Raw genomic sequence first — 24,545 nt, forward strand, 5'->3', positions numbered from 1 at the left:
CAAACAAATCTAAGCTAAAAAATTCTTGCTCTAACGCAATTCAGAAACGACGGGGTGTAACATGCAAAAATTAAAATCTCTCAATTTTGACACTATAAACGGTATGGTGGGTCAATTTAGATGAAAATAAATTAATGCTTGCATGAGAAAACGACATTAACATTGAACACAAATGGTCCATAATATGGTCGTATAAGGAAACATGTTTGTCAAAGTTAATGGATACAAGACCCAAATGACGAATGGTACATCTTTGCTATCTGTAGTGACACGTCGTTTCTGGGACATTTTTCAGACTTCTCAACGTTTTTCACTCCTCTATGTCGAGGAAGTATGTACATCGGTGAGTAGCCATCGGGACTGCGCAGTTCTTCCCTTTGTGTTGAAGGATGACATAAACATAGGCTTCTTTCCCAGTCTCGGTGTCTCCAAGAATTCGGATCACAGAAACTCCGTTTCTATTTGTCACGCGATTCCCCTTTTGGCAGTAAATCAGGCCTCCTCCACCGGAAATTGAACCATCGCATGCCTACAACAGGAGCAACGGCCATCAAAATCTATGAGACAGCAATATTGTTACTCGAATATAACCCGAGCTAACATTATTCATACATGTTATAGACAAAGGAGATAAACACACTGCTACGAAATAAAAAATGATAAGACTTCAAAAAACGAAGATGATTTACCAGTGGAACTTCTTGAGAAGAACTTTAGCACTTCATCGATGATAATAACCTAAAATCAGATCACGAATGAGAGCTTGAATGAGTATTGACAATGAGCAGTCGGAAGAGGGAATCAAAACATAGGACACTCTGAAAGGTAAATTGCATACGGGAAATGAAAGGTATAGCACAACAGTCCAGTCAGCCCAAGATAATGGCGTAACCTACAGCACAAAATATTACGGGACCATCAGTAATGTTCGTTTACAAAAAAACGATAAAAGTAACTGTCAAACACAAGAGAAGGAAGAAGACTACTTACAGAGAAAAGAATAGAGAGCGGATGGACGTATAATATTAGTACGTGAAGGATCATCGTTAGAATAATTGAACCAACAAGCCACAAGTTACTCCATGGAGGGATAACACTGGAAACGAGAGAAAGTCAGTGCTAACACCAGTCTAGTCTCCAACCAAAATGTAAAAATGAAATAACTTAATCATTCAAAGTAAATTGTAATGTTAATATCTACGTATATGCTTACACAAGAGACTGATTTTCGCTGAGATTATTCAAGGCATTGAACATTTCAACCACCACAAGCACAGTCATGGATACAGTTGATGGATGGCGATCATCAAATATACTGCATGGATAAGTTGTCTCCCTCGTTGAGCATGAGTCAAAATTCATCTGGAATGAAATAACTAAAAAAGTGAGACCCCAGTTTATACATAACGGAGGATATTATAAGCGTCTAGTCTACAGACATTTCTATGTAGGTAGTAATTAAACGTATGTCATACAAACTGTAGAAACCAGTAAACAACCGGACAATGACTTTAGAAACTACAGAATTTCAGAGCCTGTATGATCTTACCAATTCAGAATATGGCAGTTGAGGACCACTATCAGAGTAAACAAACCACCATATAAATCCCGCAACCGTGGCAACCCCAACATAAGCTGCAATTCATACACCTTCATTTGATTTGCATGGAGAAAATAAACAAACACATTTACCGTAACGTAAACTTAAATTCACGCCACAAAAAAATCCTAACAAATAGGATCAATCATGTTATATACAGTAAATGGCTTCGTGTTATGTCTTAAGTTTTTTTACTAATTGTCAGAAGACTCAGAACTGATTTTCTCTATTGATTCATAATTGAAAGGAGTGTAACCAGTAGGGACCAAAAGGCCATTATATAAGTGATACCAATTCATTTGTTCAAAATATAAGCTTATGAAAGAGATTAAATTGCTGACTATTGTAAGGCTTAACATTGCTTCATACCGAAAAAATAATGTAAAAGAGATGCACTACAGGGCTTTACAGCTTTTAATTATAGCTACTAGGTAAACCAAACCAGTACATGCTGATGCGGCATCAATTTCACTGGGAGCCATATCTAACATGATTTATGCATACCTCCGATTACCAAATAACGAAAAAACAGCCATCCAGAAACAACTGCTTCATTGACCTACACACAGATAAAAGTTAAAGTGACGTTATGCGAAAGCTAGAACTTCTCTCAACAACAGAAGGACTTGTTTTATGATGGTACGATAATAACATTAATGGATGAAACATACATATGACCTAATGAAAAAAATAAAAGTCCAAATTTGTCCTTGATATTATTATTGATCTCCCCAGCGGAAAAAAAAAACACAAACTCAATACCATTTCTCATTCAGCCACTTTTAGGCAACTAGTATTAAAGACGGATAAGAGGAGGAAGAGAAAAGAAAAAAACCAGAATACTGATAGCAGATTTAATTTATGCAATACCTTCCGAGGTTTAACCTTCATCACATCAGAATCTTGCTTATTAAAACCAATAGCGGTGGCAGGCAATCCATCAGTAACTAAGTTGACCCAGAGCAGCTGGACCTGGAAAAAGTTTTCATAAAGTATTGAGGACATGAAAATAAAAGACGCAGAAGACATTACAGTTCTCAAATAGAAAGGGTTGGAAAATGAAATATCACAATTCGTACATAAAAGGACTTACAGGGGCTAGAGTATCAGGTATGCCAAGTACAGCTGCCACAAATATACAAACTACTTCACCAATATTTGAAGAAATCATATATCTGATGAATTGCTTTGTGTTATTGTATATAGCCCTTCCCTCTGCAACAGCCTGCCAAGAATTAACCAATAATTAAGTTGAATGGCAGAGAAATACTTTTGAATGTAAGGTAAAAGTCCTCATTGCTGACAAGTAGTAAAAATAGAATACTTGCGAAAATAATATGAGAAAGAAAATGGAGAAAGAGAGGCACACCGCAACAATAGTAGCGAAATTGTCGTCGGCCAAAACCATATCTGAAGCACTCTGATAAAGACAGAAATAGCAGTGGTAAGAAGAGTAAAGTAATACTACAAAATGATAATGAAACCAAGAATAGCTCTAGGGACCAAAAGTATAGAAGTTGGGTTCACAGTGACATAAGTGAAAACGGTATGTATCCCATTCTACCTTGGCAACAGCTGTTCCTGAACCCATGGCAATTCCAATATCTGCCTTTTTAAGTGCAGGTGCATCGTTAACACCATCACCAGTCATTGCCACCTAACAAGCACACTAGAGCTTCAGGAAAGTAAAGAAGAGTATGGCAGTAAGCATGAAAAAGTATGATAGTAAGATGACTAAGCATGAAAAGGTCTAAACAAATGTAAAAGTTTCTTTGTTTACAAATTTTGAGGGAGCAAAACATCATTCCTAGGCTAAAATGAAGCTATTGCATCTATATAATGATTCAGCAACCAGAGATAAAGCTATAGAGGGTGTACCACTTCGTTTTGGTGTCGCAAGGCTTCAACCAGCATCCTTTTATGAGAAGGTTCAACCCTAACCAATCAGAGGAGGAACAAAAAAAATGAACAATTACTAAAGAAATAGAAAGAGAAAATTTGTTTAAAAAACTGATTAAAAAAGATGGAACAAATGGTAAATATCTAATCTTCCACAGAAAATGAACATACAGCGTGGATGCAACCAGTATACCTAGTGAATAGTGCCATGCGTTGCAATGCCAGAGTTTTCTGCAATGCTGGTAATTCTTCAAACTCAGTCGCAGTGTAGGAGTATCCAGCAAGATCTTCTAAGTGATCAAAAGCCCCTATCTTGCGGCAAAGTGATTCAGCTGTTGACTGAAATCATGCCAAAATCAGCCGGAGTGTTCTAACCATATGTGTCCTACACCCATGCATAAAAGGACAGACCTACCTTGTTATCCCCAGTTACAACTATAACACGTATGCCAGCAGTCATGCATGAAAGCATCGCGTTTCTCACTTCTTCTCTTGGTGGATCAAGCATTCCAACCTTCAAAAGAAACAAAGCAAGGAAAATGTATACAACGTAAATAATTGAGCTAATGGGCATGAAGAGACAAAGTTCATGTCTTGCAAAATAAAAATAAAATCACGTATTTGGCACAGCAACCAAACAAACTTGACTTTCTATTTTGAAAAGAAAGCATACCAACCCAATGAATGTTAGATCATTCTCATCATTATGGGTGAGACTCTGTAGACCCATGGGCATCCGCTTAAAGGCCAGGGCCAAGCATCTTAGTGTTTCCCTCCCTGCAAAACTGACCAAAAAATATATATTACAACGATAAGCACGTAAGCCTAGAGAGAGAGAGAGAGAGAGAGAGAGAGAGAGAGAGAGAGAGAGAGAGAGTATAACGATGAAGAAAATATTCCTAACCTACGGAACCTTGATTCCAGCTCAGCTCGAATACTAGTTGTTAGTGGTATAGCTGAACCATCATCATTGCACAGAATACTTGTGCATCTAGAAATAATACTCTCCGGAGCACCTTTTGAAAACATAATTTGCAACTGGTTTCGGCTGCAAAGGACACTCATCATCTTCCGATCACGAGTAAAATCTGCAACAGAAATCTGCAAGTAATATATTAAACCAATAAGCAAAACCAAAAAATTACTGCAACAAAAATGGCAAGTTAGAATTAGAGTTTTTTTGCCAGAGCATTTCTTTTTGTCTTTTTCAAGTAGATAGTTCCACTGTTACTGCTTATGATATAAAACTTGAAGAACAAAAAAATAGATGCATAAGCATAAACACCAACCGATGATTTTGCAGCCAGAAGTCAAGACACAGTCAAGTAGTTATAGCAGACAACATGAGAATCAAATAAAAATATGCAGAAGTACACAAGAAGACAAACTAACAAGTAGAATAACAAATTAGTCCGAGTTGTTTGGTAAGGAGGTAAAAAAGCATAAAACATCATAATTCTTCAGCAGGTTTATTTTTTGTAGAAACATATAAGAAGATGGTACATATTTCATATCATAAAACTATAATATAAAGTAGAAAAAATAAATTATATAAAAGCTTCAGACTAAAAACTACAATACTGAATTTTTGGAAGCCATACAATATACCTACTAATAAGCTATATATGATTCTCTTGATCTATTAGTTTAACAATTTAATCTCTTTCTATATTTGGGGCGTGATGTGAGGGTGGAGGGATCAGAAAACAAACCTTTTTAAAATGGTCCTCCCAGTAGTGGTTACAGTAAGATGCACGTTCATGCTTGCTCAGCATATTCAGAGAAGAAGGCATTGAATCAAAGCCAGGAAGACCAATCTGGCAGTGAAAGAAATTAGGTTAAGAACATAAAAGTGCATACCTTGAATAACTGCATGACCAACAAAATAGAGAAAGAAGGGGAAGAAAATAAGAATCGAAAACTTCAGTTATTAGCAAATTTTCAGACTTTTAGAAAAGAGTATTAGTACATAAATGAACCTTCTCTGCAAGAACACGGAGGGCTACTTCAGTTGACTCGCCAATTTTTTCATAGTTGCCCTTATCAGGATTATATTGCAGGATAGACTCATTGCATAGTGCTGAACACATTGCTATGTGAAGAAGACAAGGCGTCTGAGCTGGAAGTTCAAGCTGAAAAATAGATAACACTTCAAATCAGTGCAGAACTATAAAGGAACCTGAATGAAGCATTAAAAAACTTATGCCAGGTAGGGGGTTGGCCATGATATTATCCTGTAGTTTGTCGTTATATAATATATACACTTGCAAGCAAATCATTTACACTAGAATATGAAACAATGCTCCCAATCAGGTCACATGTTTATATGTAGCATCAAGGTTCATTTTTTTCCTTTTTTTTTTTTACTTTCAGCGGCTTATCAATTTGCAAAAGTAACCTACCTGATGCCCAGTACTGTCAAAAATAATGCCTTCCGGTGCATATGTTGTCCCACTGACACTGTATTCGGAAATAACAGGAGCATGCTGTACAGTATGAAGCACACAAACCTGGAGAGATAAGAATAGAAATGGGTGACTAATCATTTGAAAGAAACATAATTACGCCAAGCACCAATTATAGGAAGCGAATCAAGTTTGAAATTAACACTCAAAAGATTTTAAATCAGGTAAAACAAGTTTTATCAAATCAGGTAGCCAGGCTATATATTGAAACCTGGAGAGCAAAGTAATCTTTTGATTGGAGTGATGACTTGTACAATCAACAAATACAATTTCACACGACAATAAACATCTGACAGATTGAAACTTCATGCAGTCGAATGTTACATAACTCATAAATTCCTTGTCTTTATCCGGCATGCCTTTAATTATGGACGTGATGTGCACTTCTGGGCCTCTGCTTCTCCCACTACATATGTATGTATGTATGTATTTCATGCATATATATATATGCATGTGTTGCATACTTAGGAGGTAAGTTATTACAAGTTATATATATGCATGTGTTGCATCCTTAGGAGGTAAGTTATTACAAGTTCTCAACCACAAGTAATAAATAAAGACTATACAAAGCCACAAACCATAGCAAAAGCATACATGCCAATAAATTTATGAAGTGACAAGTTATGTTCCTGGCTATTTACAGCAATTTAGGAAACCAAAAAGATCAGGAAAGTCCTATTCAACTGTTTACTATGGCAAGGTCATGAGATTACCTTCGAGACAGACATCATATTGGTTGTCAGGGTTCCAGTTTTGTCACTGCAGATTACTGTAGTGCAGCCTAAAGTCTCAACAGATGGCAAAGACCTTACAATGGCATTCAATCGAGCCATTCGTTTTGTTCCAAGAGCCAAACAACTAGAAAAAGAAAATCAAAGAAAGACCATGATAAAGAAAAGCATCAGAGATTGCAGTATAACGTCTTTCTCATTTCTATACACAAGTAAAAGTTCAAGCACTCACGTTGTAACGACAGCTGGAAGTCCTTCTGGGATTGCTGCAACTGCAAGTGCGACTGCAATCTTAGTGGGCACAAAAGAATGGTTCGTAAACATTAAATCAGGAAAGATGAGTAAGAACCAGTAAATAAGGCCTTGAAACAGAAATGTGATGAATAAAAATTAAAAAGAATTTGAAAAACCCAAAAGAATTTTCTTTGTAAGTAATGATCAATAAATTTACTAAGAAAATACCTTGAAGTAATGAATTGCACCACGCAAGAACCCACCATGAGCAGGGTCATGAAAGTGACCAATATTTACAATCCATACCAGTACGCATATGCCAGCAATAACCTGAGAAAGCAATGAAAGTTAAGAAATGCATAATAAAGCAATACTAGAGAGTAATGACCAAACAAAAACTTGGAGAATTACCTTGGCCAAGAAAGTACCAAATTCATCCAGCTTCTTTTTCAATGGCGTAGCTTCCTGCAAACAGCCATATAATTGAATAATTGAAAGCTCAGGTCATCTATATACAAACTATAAATTCAACAAAGGATCTTTCTTTCAATTTTCTTTCCTGTCTGAGTTTCAGAAGAAAAAAAGGAGCAGTGAAGAAAGGACGTAATTTCATAAAGCGCTGTGTCAATCATAATGGTGAACTAGAAAATTGGTCTCCGTGGAGCAAAGATATTTGAGCACTATGCTCTATGTCGTGACTCCTTCCATTATTTCGCTACTGATGTTTCAAGTAGGAAGAGAGGAACATATAGATAAGCAGAACCACACTTCATCGAACTAGGCAGTAAAATGGAAGTACACAAAAAGTTTTGCTAAATTCAGTGCTAGAAAGAAATTTCAAAATTTAAAGCAAGATTCCATGCCACTGACAGGGTAAGAGCACATAGAGATAAACTACTGAGAACAATCTGAATTTAGAGTGCTTACATCTTCTGTTCGTAACATTGAATCGTGTATGCCGCCCATAGCAGTGTGTGTTCCAACTCCTACTACGACAGCTCTAGCCCTACCAGCCACGACTACTGTACCCTGGCGATCAAGATATGCAGGAAGATAATCATTGCTTTCTAACGGATACCCTTTCAAGAAACTCCATCCAAAACAGAACAATAGTACGACACAAAGAAATAGAAAACTTGGTCAACACATTCCCTTAAAGTAGATAAAATAGAGAAATTGGATCCAGCATAGTAGCTTCAATAAACACATAAATTTTACCGAGAAAAGAATACTTGTCTTGTCTTGATATACAGCATTTGTTGCAGTAGTGGATTCAAGCTCTTTTTCGACAGAGCAACTCTCACCTGCCATCATCAAACAGAAGTTCTCAAATACATTGATCTAGCATGTGCTAAATCATAATACTTTGACAGCGAAGATTCATGCAACTTACAAAGACAATAATGACAAATATCCATCAACGATAATAACAAGTACTGTTTTGATTTACTATATTCAGTACATAAAGCAGATGTACCTGTAAGAATTGCCTGATCAACACGTAATTGATTACTTAGCATCTCAATCATTCTCATATCAGCTGGAATTTTGCCTCCCACTATACGTTTTGCCCAACCAAAAAAAATTCAGAATCCAAAAAAAAAAATAAATAAATAAATAAATTCAGTATCCACGAGTAACCACAGTAGTAAACCAATTCTGCGTACTCAAAGCAACTTACCAGCCACTTCTACAACATCACCTGGGACAAGCTCTGTTGCTGGAAGTATGGAAAAGCAACCTGCAAGGAGTTACTTTTACGTCAACTTTGAGTGGTAAAGGATCACACAATTGTCAGTACAGTACAAACAATGCATCAAGCAATTTGATATGATGTTCATGAGATTTTGGTCACCCACTACTCCCAAAAGCTTAAGTTGTACATAGGTAGCAATTATCTTCCTTTTTCAAGCGTGATTAACAATGTTCCATCAATTTCTCAATTTATCCCCAAGATCCAGCCAAGGAGTCACAAGTGATTACAAAAGCAAAGCATCCCAAAAGAACCAACAATAATAAATACTAGCTATCAAGTGTCTTTTCCAAACTGATGAGATCTCCACCAGCACCCTCATAACAAAAGGGAGCACTACCTTACACTTCTTATGATCTGATTTTCACAATTTAAGCTCTAGAAAGAAATGCTTACAATACAAAAGAGGACTTAGAAACATGAAATCATAACATCAAAGTGCAAACAGCATTTAGCATGGTCAAGTCACTTCATAAAATAATTTTTTACCATTCCGTAGCACAGTCGCGATATCAGCTTGGTACGCACGTAGCTCCTACAATGTCAAGGGCAAAAATAGGGAATCAGAACAAGCTGAAGTTAAGGACTAATGAATGAATTTCCAGAATGATGAGGACATGAACGTCAAGTTTTAGGGTCCATTGCTGGAAGAGATAAAAAGGAGAAAGAAGACAATCCAATTTCCATTAGGACTGGTTTAATCCTTTTGGAGCATACAAATTTATTCTTATTTTCCTTGTTTAATTAGAGTTTCCCATTTCTAAAAGGATTTGGTTAATTTCCTATTCTATTTTGGATTAGGATTTCTTTCCAATAAGTTTATTTTCCTATTTGTATTAGATTTAAGGTACTGCTCAGGTCACGCGATGAAGAAAATAGGGAACTAAGAAACCCCTCCTTGTACGGTTGTACCACATAGAGGACAGATGAGTTTATGAATAAAAGTTTGAGTTAAATTTCCTGCGACAAGAGTTTATTTGGAGTGATTCCAAATTCCAATTTTTGGTGCGAGGCATTTTTGGTGCGAGGTCAAGAACGAGTGAGAGGCCACTGGAGTGATTCCAGTTATCCTTGATCATTGTTTTAATTTAAGTTTTATGTGTTTTCGCTTCTGCTATACAATCTAATTTCTGCTGCCCTACTCTGTCCTACATCACAGAACAAAAAGAAGGCTACCTAGGGATTCATGCATTCATCTTCTACAACATGCAACAGAAAAGCACTCATGCATAGGATAAGGGTAGAAATGGGTACTTGGGAAAGGGGCAATGATAAATAGATCAACTTAAGTGCTAACAGTCAATCAACAAATTGAACACAATTTGAAGTTTTGGTAGAATTGAGTTTAGAAAAAAGAGCTTGGTTTCCGCATGAAAGAAAAGATCCACTTGAAATGGTAGTCTTTCAAGATGTTTCTGGTATTTACGCAAGTTCTGAAATACTATAGATGTAAAATTTACCTCAAGAGCCTTTTCAGCATTGGTTTCTGTAATCACTCCTACTGCAGCATTTGCAGCCAATATCATGAGAATAACCTGTTCCCCATTAATTTCATACAATAAAATCTTTAGTAAGACCGAGTTGTATCCCGCTTGCTTAATCAACAACAAACATAAAAAACAGATATCAAATATCACAAAATTCAAAGCCTTAACTTGTAAAGTTTCAAGTGCTCAACAAATTTCGAACAATGATGTTTCAATACTTATTAAAAAGGACATGCATTAAAGACTTATAGGTGGAAAAAATTAGTACTAGAAGAGAGAAAGCTGAGTGCAAATCAAACACTAAGGAATAAGGATCACTTCTAGACATGGAAAGTAAAAGTAGGAGGAAAAAGAAAACACCAAGACAAGGCATCGATAACTAAACTTTTTCTTCTTTTCTGGCCAGTCTAAACTGACAGTCTAACATGCATAGCATCTTTCCCTCTTTATTTTTTAAGGAAACATAAATAGTATTAAGGAAGAAAATGTATACTCTCTTTTTTTTTTTTTTTTTTCTTCAGCTAATAGATTACTCCTAAAAGATGAACTCAACTCATATTTTGAAAAATAATGATAGTAATAAGCAATCAGTTTAACAAAGCAGAAAATTATCATATCTTACTGAAGGCTCCAAAAATGCTGTTAAGCCCGTATCTCCATTAATCAAAGCCAGAATAAATGAAACAAGCGCCGCAACAATCAATATCTTTACAAGCAAATCATCAAACTGTTTCAAAACCAATTTCCAGAATGAAGCCCCTGCATATGGAATATAGATGGTATTCATAACAGGCATAAAATGCATGATCTTGATTTGTGAAAACTACAGTGTTAACAGAAATTTAGATCAAACCAGTAGCATGCTCCTGAAATATGAATCCAGTAAAAAAAGTTTTGTATTTAGACTCCCTAAATTCTTCATTCTCACAAAACTCACCAACTCACCAAAACCAGCTACTCTTCTAAAGAGATCGGATTCATAACTGTGGTTTTCTACACTTTGTGAACTAGGGAGTATTAACAAATTATTGGTGGTACACAAGCCATTGGCTGCTAAAAAACACATTCAAATAACAGTTTATACAGTACAATAAAAAGGTCGTACCCAGTGCACAAGGCTCCCGCTTTACGCAGGGTCTGGGAGAGGTGAATGTCGGCTAGCCTTACCCCCATTTATGGAGAGGCTGCTCCCAAGTCTCGAACTCGAGACCTACCGCTCATGGGTGAAGGCACTTGCTATCGCACCAAGTGCGACCTCTAGTTTATACAGTACAATGACGAGAAAAATTAATTCCATGTGGAACTCATGCTTCATTTAGTACTGGAAAGAGTAGGGAAATTTTGAGAAGACATAAATGAGAATGTACTCGTGCAATCAATGAAAGAAACGTCGCAAAAACTTGCTTATGCAAGATGGAGAGAGTAAGGGGAAAGGAACGTGTGGTGTACTTACTTTTCTCTTCCGGAAGCACTGCATACAATATTCCAATCATGCAATCCAAGAGAAACCACATTAGAACTAGACAAACAATTCCAAATCCAGCACTCTAGTCTGGAGGACACAACAACCGAATTGGAAAACGAATACGCACTCGTGCTAGGAGCAGAGAAAACATACCATTTTTGCCGTAGAGTCTTGCATGTTGCGCAACCTGCGAACAGCATAACATTTCAAACCTTAAGAGTAGATAAACTAACTTCAAAACCGAATTAGAACTAAATGGCCAATAAAACAGTACAAATTTCACAGCTTTCGCGCCGAAAGCAACAAACTTTACCATACCTGTGAGTCATTGAGGCCCTTCTTCGGGTCCACGCCGAAGAAATCCAACACCTAACCAATAATACAAGGGCAACAAAATGGAGTAGTGAATTAATCAATGACATAACCGGAACTAAAAAACGCCACATTCCCAGGGAAACGCTGCAACCGAAGCTTCCAATTTCCAAAGAATTCAATTATTCGACTTCAAGAATTCGAATTTTGTTATCTAAACACACACACTTCGAATTTGGAAGCTGGTAAAACCGATGGATTACTGGATTACTGAATTACTGAGTTACTGAACTACCTCGGTGACGGATCGAGCGTAAGCGTCCTCCATTGAGGGACGACGAAGAGCTTGGACGCGATCGGAGCCTTTGGCACTTTTTCTTCTTCTTCGTCTACCTCTTCCTCTTCAAGTTTCTGTGTTTTGTACCAGCCACTGGACGAGTAATGGGTGAGAGATCTGATGAGAAAGGGGGAATTTTGGAGTGAAGCGTTGCGTTTAAGCAACGTCGTCGTTTCGGCTTGTGGCCTTTACGTTTCTTAATTCGTAAAGGCTTTTGACCCACGAGACTCACGCCTTTGGTTTTTTGGCCGGAATTAGGCTGATTTTCGGATCTGGATCGTGGCCCGCTTGAAATAAATGGTTTCTGCCTTCTCGCATCGGCAAGCGGAATTGATCTTGCTTAAGAGCAACTCCAACCATGAAACCCTCCCCTGGCAATCCACTATTCAATCCACCATATTGAACAGTAACTGCCTTAAATGAATAGTAATTACCATTAATGAACAGTAATTGTCATTTACATCTCCACCCTTGGAACCCTCCCCCCTGGCTAGGGGTGGATTTTTTTGCCAAATTGCCGTGCCAACCGAATTGCCAACTGTGCCATACCGATTTTGTGCCAAATTTTTTGTACCAATCGGTAATGGTACGGTAGTGTACCGTACCGAAATTTCATGGTACGGTATTGGTAATGGATACCATTACCATGGTATTACCGTACCATACCGAAAATCCAATATAATTTATAATTTATAAATTATATAATAGATAATTATATAATACATATTTATAATATTCCAATAATTTGAAAATAAAACTCTACTTATATTAGCATTGTTGTTGGTGACTTTGATATCTTAAAATTGTGGAAATCAAACACAAAAGAGTTCCTAATTCTTTCACACATAGCCAAAATATCTTTGTAACCCCCACTTATACTGTTGCTAGTGAAAATGCATTTAGCCTAAGGAGGAGGGTTGTGGACCCTTTTAGGGTATCCTTGACTCCTAAAATAATGGAGGCACTAGTGTATACTAGTGGTTGGCTTAGGGCAGATAAAGGAAACTTCTACAAGAAACCAACGGAAGATATGCTTCAATTTTACAAGGAAATGGAAAAAGAGAAAACAAGAAATATATGCTTTAATTTTTTTAGTAAATTTGTTATTAAATGGTTTTTAACTTTAATTCTTCTTGCTACTAATTAATATGTTTTATTTGTTTGTAATGTAGGCTTGACACAAACTCAATCTTCTACAAGTTCAATGCGTCCTCCAAAAGCTTCGACATCTCAAGCTTGAATAACTGATCAATGAATTCTCCTTTTTGAAGTTTACTTCCAATTTTCATTTGGTTTGAAACTTTAATTTCTATTTGGATTGTTAACTTCTATTTGTTTTGGTTCGTAACTTCTATTTGGATTGTAAGCTTAATTTTCATGATGAATCTTGATGCATCATTTGAATTATTATGTGTGTGAATTGTGAATGATGAATAATAGATGAATTTAATCTATAATGTATGAGATAAAGGTACAAAAAAAAAATGTTTTGCCCTTGAATTAGGTTAAAAAAACAAAAACATATTTTGTCCCAAAACAAAATGGCAATTACCATTGCCATACCATGCCAACCGAACTTTTGGCAATACCGAACTTCGGTATACCGAAAGTTTGGTATGGATTAGGTAATAGATTTTACCAAACCGAAAGTTTGGTACGGTAATTGGTACAAAGGTTTTTGTACGGTAACCGTACCGAACCCACCCCTACCCCTGGCAATAAGCAATAAAAATAATAGTTTTTTATGTTTGTTTAAATAATAAAAAATTACAAAAGCTATCTCTCTCTCTCTCTCTGACACAAAAAAAATAAAAAATTACAAAACCCTCGGGCCACAGGCCCGTCGACTCCCCACCCCCCCTTCGCCCGACCTCCCACCCTCACTCGGGCCCTTCCCCGCTGGATTTGCTCCCACCGGCCCGAGGGCCCTTTCTCCTCGCCTGACGCCCGAGCAACCAGCAAGGCTGGAGTTGCTCTAAAGAGAGAAATTGTTTTGACTGATTTTAGGTCTACCAGTTAACAAATCGGACCATTATCAAGTTACCCGTTAATAATTCATTAAAAATACATTGAGATGACGAGTATGACATGAATATGACTTGTTTGCCAGGTCATATTAAGCGTGACAATTGCTTACATGACTTGTTAACTCAATACGAGAATAACATGTTCCAGGTCAACTCGTTAATGAGTCGGATAATTATTAGATCGCTTATTAAAAACTCATTAAAATACTAAATATTACACGAATACGACACGAACAGGGCAAACACAATCTACTTGTCAAGTCTACTCATGCCGAAATGTAAAATTAATGTATTCGCCTAACTCTAATATACTTGATCATAAAAAAAAAACAAAAAAAAAACTCCAATATTCAAGTTTCCAATACATTCAACAACTCAACAAACTCAAATTTAATTTAACCCTTTGATGCAACCCATTCTAAGTTGAATTAAATCATTAGGGATAATCATGGTTTTAGGCATTCTATAAAATTTATCAAGCGCTAATCATTCGGTTGGCCCACTCCGCAACGTCATCTCTTAATACGTTGAGTCCATTTTTCCTCTTACAAAGTAACCCGAGATTTTTCTTTATACGCGGAACACAAGCAAATATATCAGTTTTTTCATATATTTGAAACATAAGTTGATATATCAGTGTCCTAAAATAACTAAATAGAGATTCAGTGTTGCTTAACTTGAATATACCATATGGTATACCGATTGTGTTTCGATTAAACTTCAAAAAAATCTCTAGAAGGTAAAGTAAAGGGATAATTTGGAATAAAAGAGTGGCGTTCCATACCTTGACATATGTAAAGCGGTGGGCCGGAGCTTTCATTCCATCAAAGGCCACGTTTTCAACAGCGTGGACCAATCCGCAATGGGCCTTTGGATTCGCCTCTAACTTGACCTATAAATACACACAAGCACCACAATTAAACCGGTCCGATCCGGTTCACACGTCCCATCAAGAAGACCTATCATTCAACCCGCGCCGCGCTTAAACCCTCGAACAAAAACCTAGCTTCATTCTTCTTCGTCTTCTCTCTCTCATGCCCTCGCACCTCCATCACACTCCCTTCACTCTCGGAGTCACTCGCAGACACACCAAACCCTAACCCTAACCCTAATCATTTGCAGGGGCGCTTCCGGACTTAGAGTCTCAGACGAAAATGTCTGAAGCTTACAGGACCAGCTCCGTCGATTGGAAGCCCTCTCCCTTGGTTGCCCTAGCCACCAGCGTCGACGACTCCCAAGTCGCCGCTGCTCGCGAGGATGGCTCCCTCGAGATTTGGCTCGTCTCCCCCGGCTCCGTCGGCTGGCACTGTCAGCTGGTACAATTACAACCGCGAGCTCTCTTTCTATGTATACATATATAGCTATTGAATTGATAATCTTCAGTAATTGATAGCTTAGCTGAATTTAAAGGTTGAAATATCAATGTTATGTTTTGTTTTGTTTTTTGCTTAGACGATTCATGGCGATCCTGAATCGAGAGTATCGTCGCTTATTTGGTGTCGTGCCGGCTCGAAAGGATTGCCTTGTGGACGGTTGTTTTCCTCGAGCATCAATGGTTCAGTTTTGCAGTGGGATCTTTTCCATTTGAAGCAGAAGGTATGCTTTTATGTTTGTAATGAAGCTAAATTGAGCATTTCCAATTTTTGGCTTGAAAGGCAAATTTTATGCAAACAGTCAATGAACATTAAGAGTTACTAAAACTTTCATAATTCTTCTTAATTTTTAGTTCTCGAAGCACTCACTGTGATGAATTATCAGATGCTGTGACTAAATATTGAATTTCATTCTCAGACCGTGTTGGATTCTATTGGGGTCTCGATCTGGCAAATGGCTGTTGCACCATGTAGTAGTGATATAGAATCAAAGGACTACCCTATTGGAAATGGGTGTTTAAAAGCTAATAGTACCGAGGGGGGTGATCCAGAAACAAGCGATAGCGAAGATGATTCCGACTCCGCTGAGATTAATGAACAATCAGTTGTTGAGGACCAGCTTGTGGCATTAGCTTGTGATGATGGTTGTGTGCGAATATACAGTATTACTAAAACAGATGAGTTTGTTTACACTAGATCGTTGCCTAGGGTCAGTGGTGAGATATCTACTCTTCAACGTCCTTCTAGTTCTTGTAGTTTTGTTTCTCTTCCATATTTAATTCTCTTCGTAAGTTTCCATTTTGATGTGTGATGTTCTATATTTCAGGACGTGTCTTGAGTGTGACATGGAGTCCTGATACTAAATTTATATATTCGGGGAGTAGTGATGGGTATGTATGAACATTGACAGCAACTTACTTGTTGTGAACTTGTATAAATTAATGTGTTATATTATTGTCATTTCTATCATGCATTTGATGATTTTTTTTTTCGTTGGGTAGGATGATAAGATGCTGGGATGCTAAATTGGGCCATGAAATCTATAGGATTACAGTTGGGCTTGGAGGTCTGGGAAGTGGACCTGAACTTTGTGTTTGGTCGTTACTTTCTCTGAGGTAAAAACGAGGCACATCTTTATTATTTTCTGCAGCTTCAAATTGATTTTTCAGTTTGTCGCATCTAGTGGTGTTTATTAGCTGCTGAACTACCTTTTTGAAAATTGAGTTCTTTCTTTACACCAGGTGTGGGAACCTTGTCAGTGCAGACAGTACTGGCAGTGTTCAGTTTTGGGACAGTCAGCATGGAACTCTATTGCAGGCACATTCGTACCACAAAGGTGATGTAAATGCTCTGGCAGCAGCCCCCAGCCATAATAGGGTGTTTTCCGCTGGTTCTGATGGTCAGGTACAGGTTATGGGTTATGTTTTGGAGACAAAAATCATTGGTAGTTCTGGATAGTTATTCTGCTATTTGTTTTAGGAATCACAAATTTGATATGTCTTTCCAGATTGTGAGGAAATTATAAATCACTTCAGTTGTAGCAACATATGCATTCATTTCTCTTTCTTTTGTTGTGGATTGTTTGAACCCTGCATCTTATGTTGCATACAGTACCATTAGACTGTTTTTATGCCATAATTGGATTTTGTTCAATCATTTCTTATTGCATTGAAGTGAAATTCTGTGGCGGTAGTTATAAACTTATGAGTAGTAACAAGAACAGTTTCTTATTTTCTCTAACATCTTGAACTAATTGAATAAAAATGGATGTAAGTTAGAGACATCAAACTCACTTGTGAAAGGATAGGTATATATTCATGCTAATAATTCTTTATTGCTGAAATTCACTTTTTTTATCGTTTTGAATTTGATAATTTTATCAAGTAATATTCTGTTGTCCAATTCGCTGATTGACTACAATAACCTCAATGGTTCACTATTTACTTTTGTCAGGTTATTCTTTATAAGCTCTCTAGTGTGACGGTGGGATCTAGTGATGACAAGTCTTCTTCTGAGTTATTGAAGAAATGGATCTATGTTGGTCTTGTAAAAGCTCATACACACGATGTTAGGGCTTTGACAGTGGCTGTACCAATCAGCAGAGAAGGTTTGCCCATATCTTATGCATGATTTATTGATTTTCCTTGTTTTTGCTGTTATTTAATCTTTCCCTTTTCACACATAAAAAGATTCATTAGTTTATGCTCTTTGTTACGTCTCAACTATTTTCCAATTCTTAAATCAAGTCATTCTCTAATTTGCAGATCCCTTGCCAGATGAAGGTATAAAAATACACCGTAAAGAACGTCGTAAGATAACGCGTAATAATATTAATGAGTTTAGTTATCGTAAATGGGCACATTTGGGTGTTCCCATGCTTATATCTGCTGGTGATGACACAAAGTTAATCGCATATCCTGTTAAGGAGTTCACACAGTTTAAACCTCATGATATCTGCCCTGCGCCTCAGAGACTACCAATTCAACTGGTGCTTAATAGAACATCCAAACAGTCATTGCTTCTTGTACAAGCTTCTAGTTGGGTGGATATTCTTCTTGTACGTGCACAAAGTGGCACCTTTTCCAAGATAGCTCCTGTCTCCAAATGGGGCCAAGCCTCAACAGATCTTTTGGTTCGAGTCAAGAGTAAGGCATATCGGAAGATCATTTGCAGCACAATTTCTAATACGGGAGTGCTTTTTGCATATTCTGATCATGTGAAACCTAGCCTATATGAACTGAAGAAGAATAAAGTTGGCAAAAGTGCACTGACTGTTAATAAAAGACAGCTTCCACAGAAACTACCATTTGCCCATTCCATGGTTTTTAGTTCTGATTCTTCTCGCTTGATGATAGCTGGGCATGATAGAAGAATATATGTAAGCTATTTCCTTCTTGTTGCTCTATTTCATCTATTGTTTCAAAGATTTTTTTTTTTTTTTTGGGGTTTGACTGTAAAGAGATTGATTATTTGAGACATGATAACCTGTAAAACACGTTGATTAGATAGGGACAAAACCTGCGTATTCATTTAATGTTATGTGGCTTCCATTTCTTGACTTACCTCACATGATATAGGTTGTGGATGTGAGCAGAGAAGAACTAGTGCACAGGTTCACCCCTTGTCGCGATTTGCAGGATCAAGAATTACCACCTAGTGAGCCTCCCATAACAAAACTGTTCACCAGTTGTGATGGGCAGTGGTTGGCTGCCATCAACTGCTTTGGAGATATTTATGTATTTAATCTGGAGATACAAAGGTATGAAACTATACTTGGTGTCTCTTTTTCTGGTCGGTGCCTATGATAATAAATTTCTTTTTTATTTTTTACTAGGACCTTGACGAATTTACTATTATAACTCTTTTTTATCATGTAAAACAGGCAGCACTGGTTCATTTCAAGACTAAATGGCGCATCTGTGACAGCTGGTGGTTTTTCTCCTCGAAACAACAATGTGCTTGTAATCACAACCTCTTCAAATCATGTATATGCATTGGATGTTGAGGAGAGAGAACTGGGAAACTGGTCGAGGCAGCATACGTATTGTCTACCAAAGAAATTCCAAGAATTTCCAGGCGAAGTTATTGGGCTCTCTTTCCCACCCTCCTCAAGTTCATCTGCTGTTATTGTTTACAGTGCCAGGTGCGCTCCTTTTTCTTTGTCTATGAATGAGGTGTGATTTGCGCATGTTATAGAGCTCAAAACCATGGAAGTTGCTAATGTGAAAAAATGAAAGATAATCCCTTGTTATGTTGGTATCCAGAGGTAACACAATCTTCGGTTGAATCCGAGTCCGGTTTAGGCATTAGATTTTATGTTGTGAGGATTTTACAATAAACACTAGACCTGCCCTAGGACATGAAGGTGGTGGTACCATATGCCGGAGTCGTGTCTGAGGGGATGGCATTGGAATGCCATACCCATTCTAGAGCCAAGTCAGTTAGTGATATTTAACTGTGTAAATGTTACCATTTTGACGGACTCGCGTGTCCCATGGTTTTTTTTTGCTATCTCCTTAATGAGTAGTGCAGCTTATAGTAGATTTTGGGGATATCAGTTTTTATGATATAACTAATTTCAAGGTTATCTTATGCTTTAGGGCAATGTGCTGGATTGATTTTGGGAAGCCCATTGATCCAGACGATGAAAGTGGCATGCCAAACGGTCAGAATCCGACATCGATGAATTTGCAAAGTAGTAATTCGATTAAGAAGATTCTAAAACGTAAATTGACAGACAGTGAAACTGAGAGTAGACTTATGGCTATGAAGAATTTTGATTTTATTTGGTTCCCAAGTCCAGCTTTATTTTTGGGTCATCTTTCGAATAGTTCTCTGTTGATGATAGACAAACCGTGGATGGAAGTGGTTAAATCGTTGGACTCTGCACCTGTACACAGACATGTTTACGGGACATAATGCCATGGATGGTTTAGCCTTCGAGAGAGTGAGAGAGCGATCAAATGTGGCATTCGATCTCTTTTACATTTTGCCATCGTTTCTTCTCTTTGGTTACGAAGGGCTAAAGCATGTTGTGTAATTTTACTCTTCAAAATTTTGTTCTTGTTAACCAGTTTAAAGAAGTTTGTCTTACGATTCTTTTAGGTTTGTGCATTTGATGGGTACGTCCCTTTCGGTTCCTTGTAGGCTTTGGAGCGGTATGATTTCTTATCTTTTGCATTTTTAAGAGACTGTAAAATGTATATTTGTAGGTTCCATTTATTGAAGGAACTGGGAAGTTATCCTTGCTTGTGAACGGTGACATGAGATGTTACGGCAAATTTTGCTTTTCGGCCGACGAATTTGCGAGGTTTGCTCTTGTTCTGAGTTTTACACGGTCAATTCCATCGAGCTGTATTTTCTCGCCGGTTTCACCCTGCGCTGATAAAGTTTTGGAGTCCGTAGAAATTCCACGGTTCGAATAACCCGAAACAAGGGGGATGGGACCTGAGAGTACGCATACCAATGTAAGAGACAAGAGGGATCGACCATTTTAGTTGGAAATTTTCGGCTCTCCTTTTTCTTTTGTAATGTTGCACGACGGTCAAAACAATAGGCTTTTCAAGTTCATTATGCAAAAAATCAATCAAATTAAAATCATGTAACCATTCAATTAGGTTTCATCTTCAATTGAATAACATGGTTCACTTATTTATGGATAGTTTTTAGATGATTAGACAATTCATTATCGGTGGATTTTGACCTTTAAAGGGTGACCTATAAAATAAACAATTCGAATCATCGTATAACATTTCAGGATAAAAATGAGAATCAAGAAAGTAAAACTAAAGAGAGAATTGACCGATTAATATTTGGTGGAATTTTTAGATGATTAGACAATTCATATTTGGTGGATTTTTTAAAGTTGAACTTTAGAGTGACCTAGAAAACAGACAGTTCAAATCATTGTTTAACATTTCATAATGAAAATGAGAATCGAAGAAGTAAAACTAAAGAAAGAATGACTGATTAAATAGGAAGCGAAGCAGTATTGACTTTTAAAATTTTCAGTAAAAATTAGATCAAAATCCCTTCCCAAGATGTGGACTACTAAATTTGAGGATGGCAACCTTTCAATAAAATAATTGTCAAGGGAAAAATCTGCCAAAACAAATTCAATAGTTGCACCAATATTTTCTAATGAGTATCATAAGATTAGAGGGTAGCTATCACAATGTGGTGGGGTGCCCCTTTTGGTTGCAAATGAAGCTTACCTTTTGGTTCCATTTCATCGACAAATTATCTTTTTTCTTAGATCTTTGTTGGCTTGAAAATTGCATTGCCAAATTTTACGAGAGAAATCTCTCATGCATCCAAGATATCAGATAGCTATCTCTTATTAATTTTTTTCTCTCTCTTCTATTAGTAGTTAGTTTTTATCAATAAAAAATGAAAGAGATGTTACTGATATTATGTATTGGACGCATGAGAGATTCTCTCCAAATTCACCCACCTAAAAGTTGTTGTGAGCTAGGCTGGCAAGCTGGAGTAGAAGAATAAAGTTGAACCATTATTGCTCCTCTGGCTTTGGCTTTGGCTTTTTTTTTGGTTTGAAATGCTTAATCATAGTGTGTGGGTGCAAATGGTCATCTCATCTCATCTGTTTATAAATGGAAAGTGCAGGTTCACTCTTTGGTCTTGAGTGGACCACAACTCTTTCTATACTTAGCTTTATTCCCTACACCCTTATTTAACCTAAAACTATGGGATTATTGAGAAGCAAACACTTTATAGGTCACTTATTCTTAATATTATACACTATTTTAACACATCACGTCCTTTTAGAAATGTTGGTCGGTTATGTAGAGTTAACTAGTCATTCTTCTTTATTTTATAAATTATCGGCTGACACACATACTGAAGTGACTTACACTGTAAAATTTTATAGGACAGAAAGAAGTAAGTATTTTTCGTTCCTTAATATGCATTTATTTATTTTTTTGTCTAATCTAGGCGGCAGCTGAACTTAATGCATGTAAAATGAATACGTGGGAGAAATGAGAGATCAATAGGGCGATAATTTACTAATATTTTTTTTTATGTTCCTTACGTTGTTTCCCACTGCGTTGACAAGAAGAAATAAAATGTAATTTATTGGAAAGAAAGGTAGCAAAAAAGCAAGGAACAAGATCCCACGGGATCTAAATCTAATTGCGTTTTAGCTTTTACATTGTTTGTTTCCCGATCTCTTCTCTCCCCAACTGCAGCAGATGAAATGAGATACTTCATTCCTGTCATTATATATATCACTCCCAACTTTCACCTTGCAAATCACCTGTTTGATAACTATTTCGTTTTTAGTTTGTGGTTAGAGATCTAAGAGAAATACGGGCAGAAACGAGGGAAAAGAAGAAGGGAGTAATGCGGAAGAAATATATTTGAAATGGTAAGCAAAATTATCGGTTTTTGGCTTTACCTGGTTTTTGTGAAGCTGGACTTTTGGGTAGAGATGACTTCAAGAAACCAAAGTGCTGCAGCAATGCAGATTTTCCCTGAAAGAAATCAACATTTGCACCACATTCTTTAAAGAACAGAAGCAGATAACAAAAAACCGGAATTACGAAAAAGTGCAAAGAAAGAACCTTCTTGTGTGTTGCAGAAAAACCCTCAGAGTAACCCAATACATTCTGCATTGAAGATTCATCTTTTGAGAAATTAGTACTCAACTTCTTCTGTAAAATAAGAGCACATTTATGTAAATACATCGACCCGAAAAACAAATATATACATTTATGCAAACATGTTGCTATTAATTTTTGCCTTGGAATAGTTGAGGACTGGGGAGCTAGCGGTGTCATCAAGGTGGAGCTCTCTGCTGCCATTTCCTTTGCTCTTCTTCTTGCTTTTCTTTCCCAATTTGGAACCCCACGAAACCGAAAAAGAAGATCCGTCTTCGTACACGCAGTCTTCGTCAAAATCGTGGTAATGTGGAGGTCCAGAAGAAGCATCAGAAACCATTGAAAGATCCTCTTCCTCTTCTTCTTCTTCTTCTTCTTCTTTTGTCTCCACATAATCAGCAAAACCCCCAGGTTTTTGGAACTGACTTTGAGAAAGATAAGAGGACTGATCCAAGTAACTTGTCCATCCAGATTCACATCCACTATTGTATTGTGATGGTGATATATTCATCTCCACTCTCCTCAGCCCAAAACGGACTTTCACACTTAACTTCGAGCGGTATTTCTAACAGGGTGCTGTTATTGAGGCTCCAAAAAACGAAGAAAGTGTGTATTTTGCAGTAGTACAATTAGCTGCTGCTCTGGCAATCTCCCTTTCTTTTCTTTTCTTTTCTTTTCTGTTACTGTCGCTGTTATTGTGGTTGTGGTTGTTTATATAAACACAGTTGAGAGGGAGGGAGGGAGGAAAAAAACCAAACAAATCACATTCAAATCCTAGACTGCATGTGTCCTTGTTCTTATCTTTTGGCCTTGTTATTTTATCTCTTTGTGGGTGAATCAAATTTGCCAGTTGGTTGTGAGTGTGTGTGGGGGAGGGAGAGGAAGAGAGGAAACAATGTCAATTGGTAAAGTGTTGTGATGAGGGATGTGGTTATAATTTTGCATACAATTTTAGCAATAAACAGCTTGTTTCTACTTTTTTGATCAAAAGAGAGATCTATAACATTTCTCGCTATTTACTTGTGTTTTTGCCTTTTTTCCCCAATTGCCTAAACCTTCCTTCCTAACCACTACTCTATGAAGTTGAAGAGTTGAACAAATAATTAAAGTAAATTAGATGGTGACCACTTATTTAATATCGTATTTCATTATTTTTACCTTGTTGTCCAAGACTCTAATAGCTCATTTGGTGTCAAATGCTTGTTTGGAAATGCTTTTAAAATAACTAAAAGTATTTTTGGTGAAAATTTATTTTGAGGTTCCAAAAGTACTTTAAGTGTTTTCTACAAGAAACACATTTCATGAAGTACTTCAAGTGTTTTTCCATGATTAATTTGCATTTGTAAGGATTAGCACTTCGAAACGAACCTAGACTACATTAAATTGGATAACTCAAAAAATTGTTTGGTGCCATGGATTGTTTGTTACCCTGTTTTGATATCCAAGACTCCAAGGGCTCATTGTGTCCATGATTGATTTGAGTTGAATAACTCATAAGATTCAAGATATGTTAAAGGCGTAAGGGTTTAGAGAATAAATGTGTTCTTATTTTACCTATTGCATAAATAAACAAGATTGTATACATCAAATATGTACACTCTTTCTCTCAAACACTCATATTTATTTATGGCTTAAAAAATGAATGAATGAATAAATAAATAAATAAAAGAATTTCTTGTATATATTTAGGGATGTATTATCCACACACTCTTTTTTACTTCTCCCACACCCTTATTAATTTATG

General features: G+C 36.9%; 3 protein-coding genes across 5 annotated transcripts; 1 reads left to right on the top strand and 2 right to left on the bottom strand.

The window, feature by feature from the left end:
- Positions 1-138: 138 nt before the first annotated feature.
- On the bottom strand, positions 139-12,461 carry LOC103455877 (calcium-transporting ATPase 3, endoplasmic reticulum-type). 2 transcript variants are annotated; one of them, XR_011575872.1, is made up of 34 exons: positions 12,242-12,461; positions 11,953-12,003; positions 11,788-11,821; positions 11,623-11,640; positions 10,792-10,928; positions 10,143-10,217; positions 9,172-9,217; positions 8,611-8,670; positions 8,407-8,487; positions 8,148-8,233; positions 7,857-7,958; positions 7,341-7,394; positions 7,158-7,259; positions 6,928-6,986; positions 6,678-6,822; positions 5,902-6,009; positions 5,479-5,631; positions 5,212-5,316; positions 4,404-4,600; positions 4,173-4,284; positions 3,915-4,013; positions 3,693-3,838; positions 3,479-3,536; positions 3,165-3,257; positions 2,970-3,020; positions 2,694-2,825; positions 2,471-2,572; positions 2,105-2,159; positions 1,550-1,650; positions 1,214-1,362; positions 991-1,096; positions 839-892; positions 690-738; positions 139-529 (listed from the first exon to the last, which is right to left on the bottom strand). XR_011575872.1 is itself a non-coding variant. In XM_008395489.4 (34 exons), exons 1-34 carry the CDS (start codon positions 12,272-12,274, stop codon positions 459-461), a joined length of 3,009 nt encoding a protein of 1,002 aa, XP_008393711.3. In that variant the 5' UTR covers positions 12,275-12,461; the 3' UTR covers positions 139-458. The 2 variants fall into 2 exon arrangements, 1 of the variants encoding a protein (XP_008393711.3); XM_008395489.4 differs by having other exon boundaries at positions 1,550-1,635.
- A 2,773-nt stretch (positions 12,462-15,234) lies between these two features.
- Positions 15,235-20,439, top strand: LOC103455880 (WD repeat-containing protein PCN-like). The gene is made up of 11 exons (XM_008395493.4): positions 15,235-15,626; positions 15,763-15,906; positions 16,102-16,399; positions 16,510-16,573; positions 16,685-16,798; positions 16,925-17,087; positions 17,637-17,790; positions 17,948-18,561; positions 18,761-18,942; positions 19,066-19,326; positions 19,784-20,439. Exons 1-11 carry the CDS (start codon positions 15,465-15,467, stop codon positions 20,100-20,102), a joined length of 2,475 nt encoding a protein of 824 aa, XP_008393715.2. The 5' UTR covers positions 15,235-15,464; the 3' UTR covers positions 20,103-20,439.
- Positions 20,440-22,249: 1,810 nt separating this feature from the next.
- On the bottom strand, positions 22,250-23,592 carry LOC103455878 (protein SOB FIVE-LIKE 5-like). Of its 2 annotated transcripts, none has more exons than XM_008395492.4 (4): positions 22,944-23,592; positions 22,766-22,855; positions 22,600-22,675; positions 22,250-22,458 (listed from the first exon to the last, which is right to left on the bottom strand). In XM_008395492.4, the coding sequence occupies exons 1-4, from the start codon at positions 23,310-23,312 to the stop codon at positions 22,430-22,432; spliced, it is 564 nt and encodes a 187-aa protein (XP_008393714.1). In that variant the 5' UTR covers positions 23,313-23,592; the 3' UTR covers positions 22,250-22,429. The 2 variants fall into 2 exon arrangements, with proteins under 2 accessions (XP_008393714.1, XP_008393712.1); XM_008395490.4 differs by having other exon boundaries at positions 22,250-22,469; positions 22,944-23,578.
- Positions 23,593-24,545: the final 953 nt, after the last annotated feature.

This window comes from Malus domestica, chromosome 15, assembly GCF_042453785.1.
Source record: "Malus domestica chromosome 15, GDT2T_hap1".
NCBI classification, from domain to species: domain Eukaryota; kingdom Viridiplantae; phylum Streptophyta; class Magnoliopsida; order Rosales; family Rosaceae; genus Malus; species Malus domestica.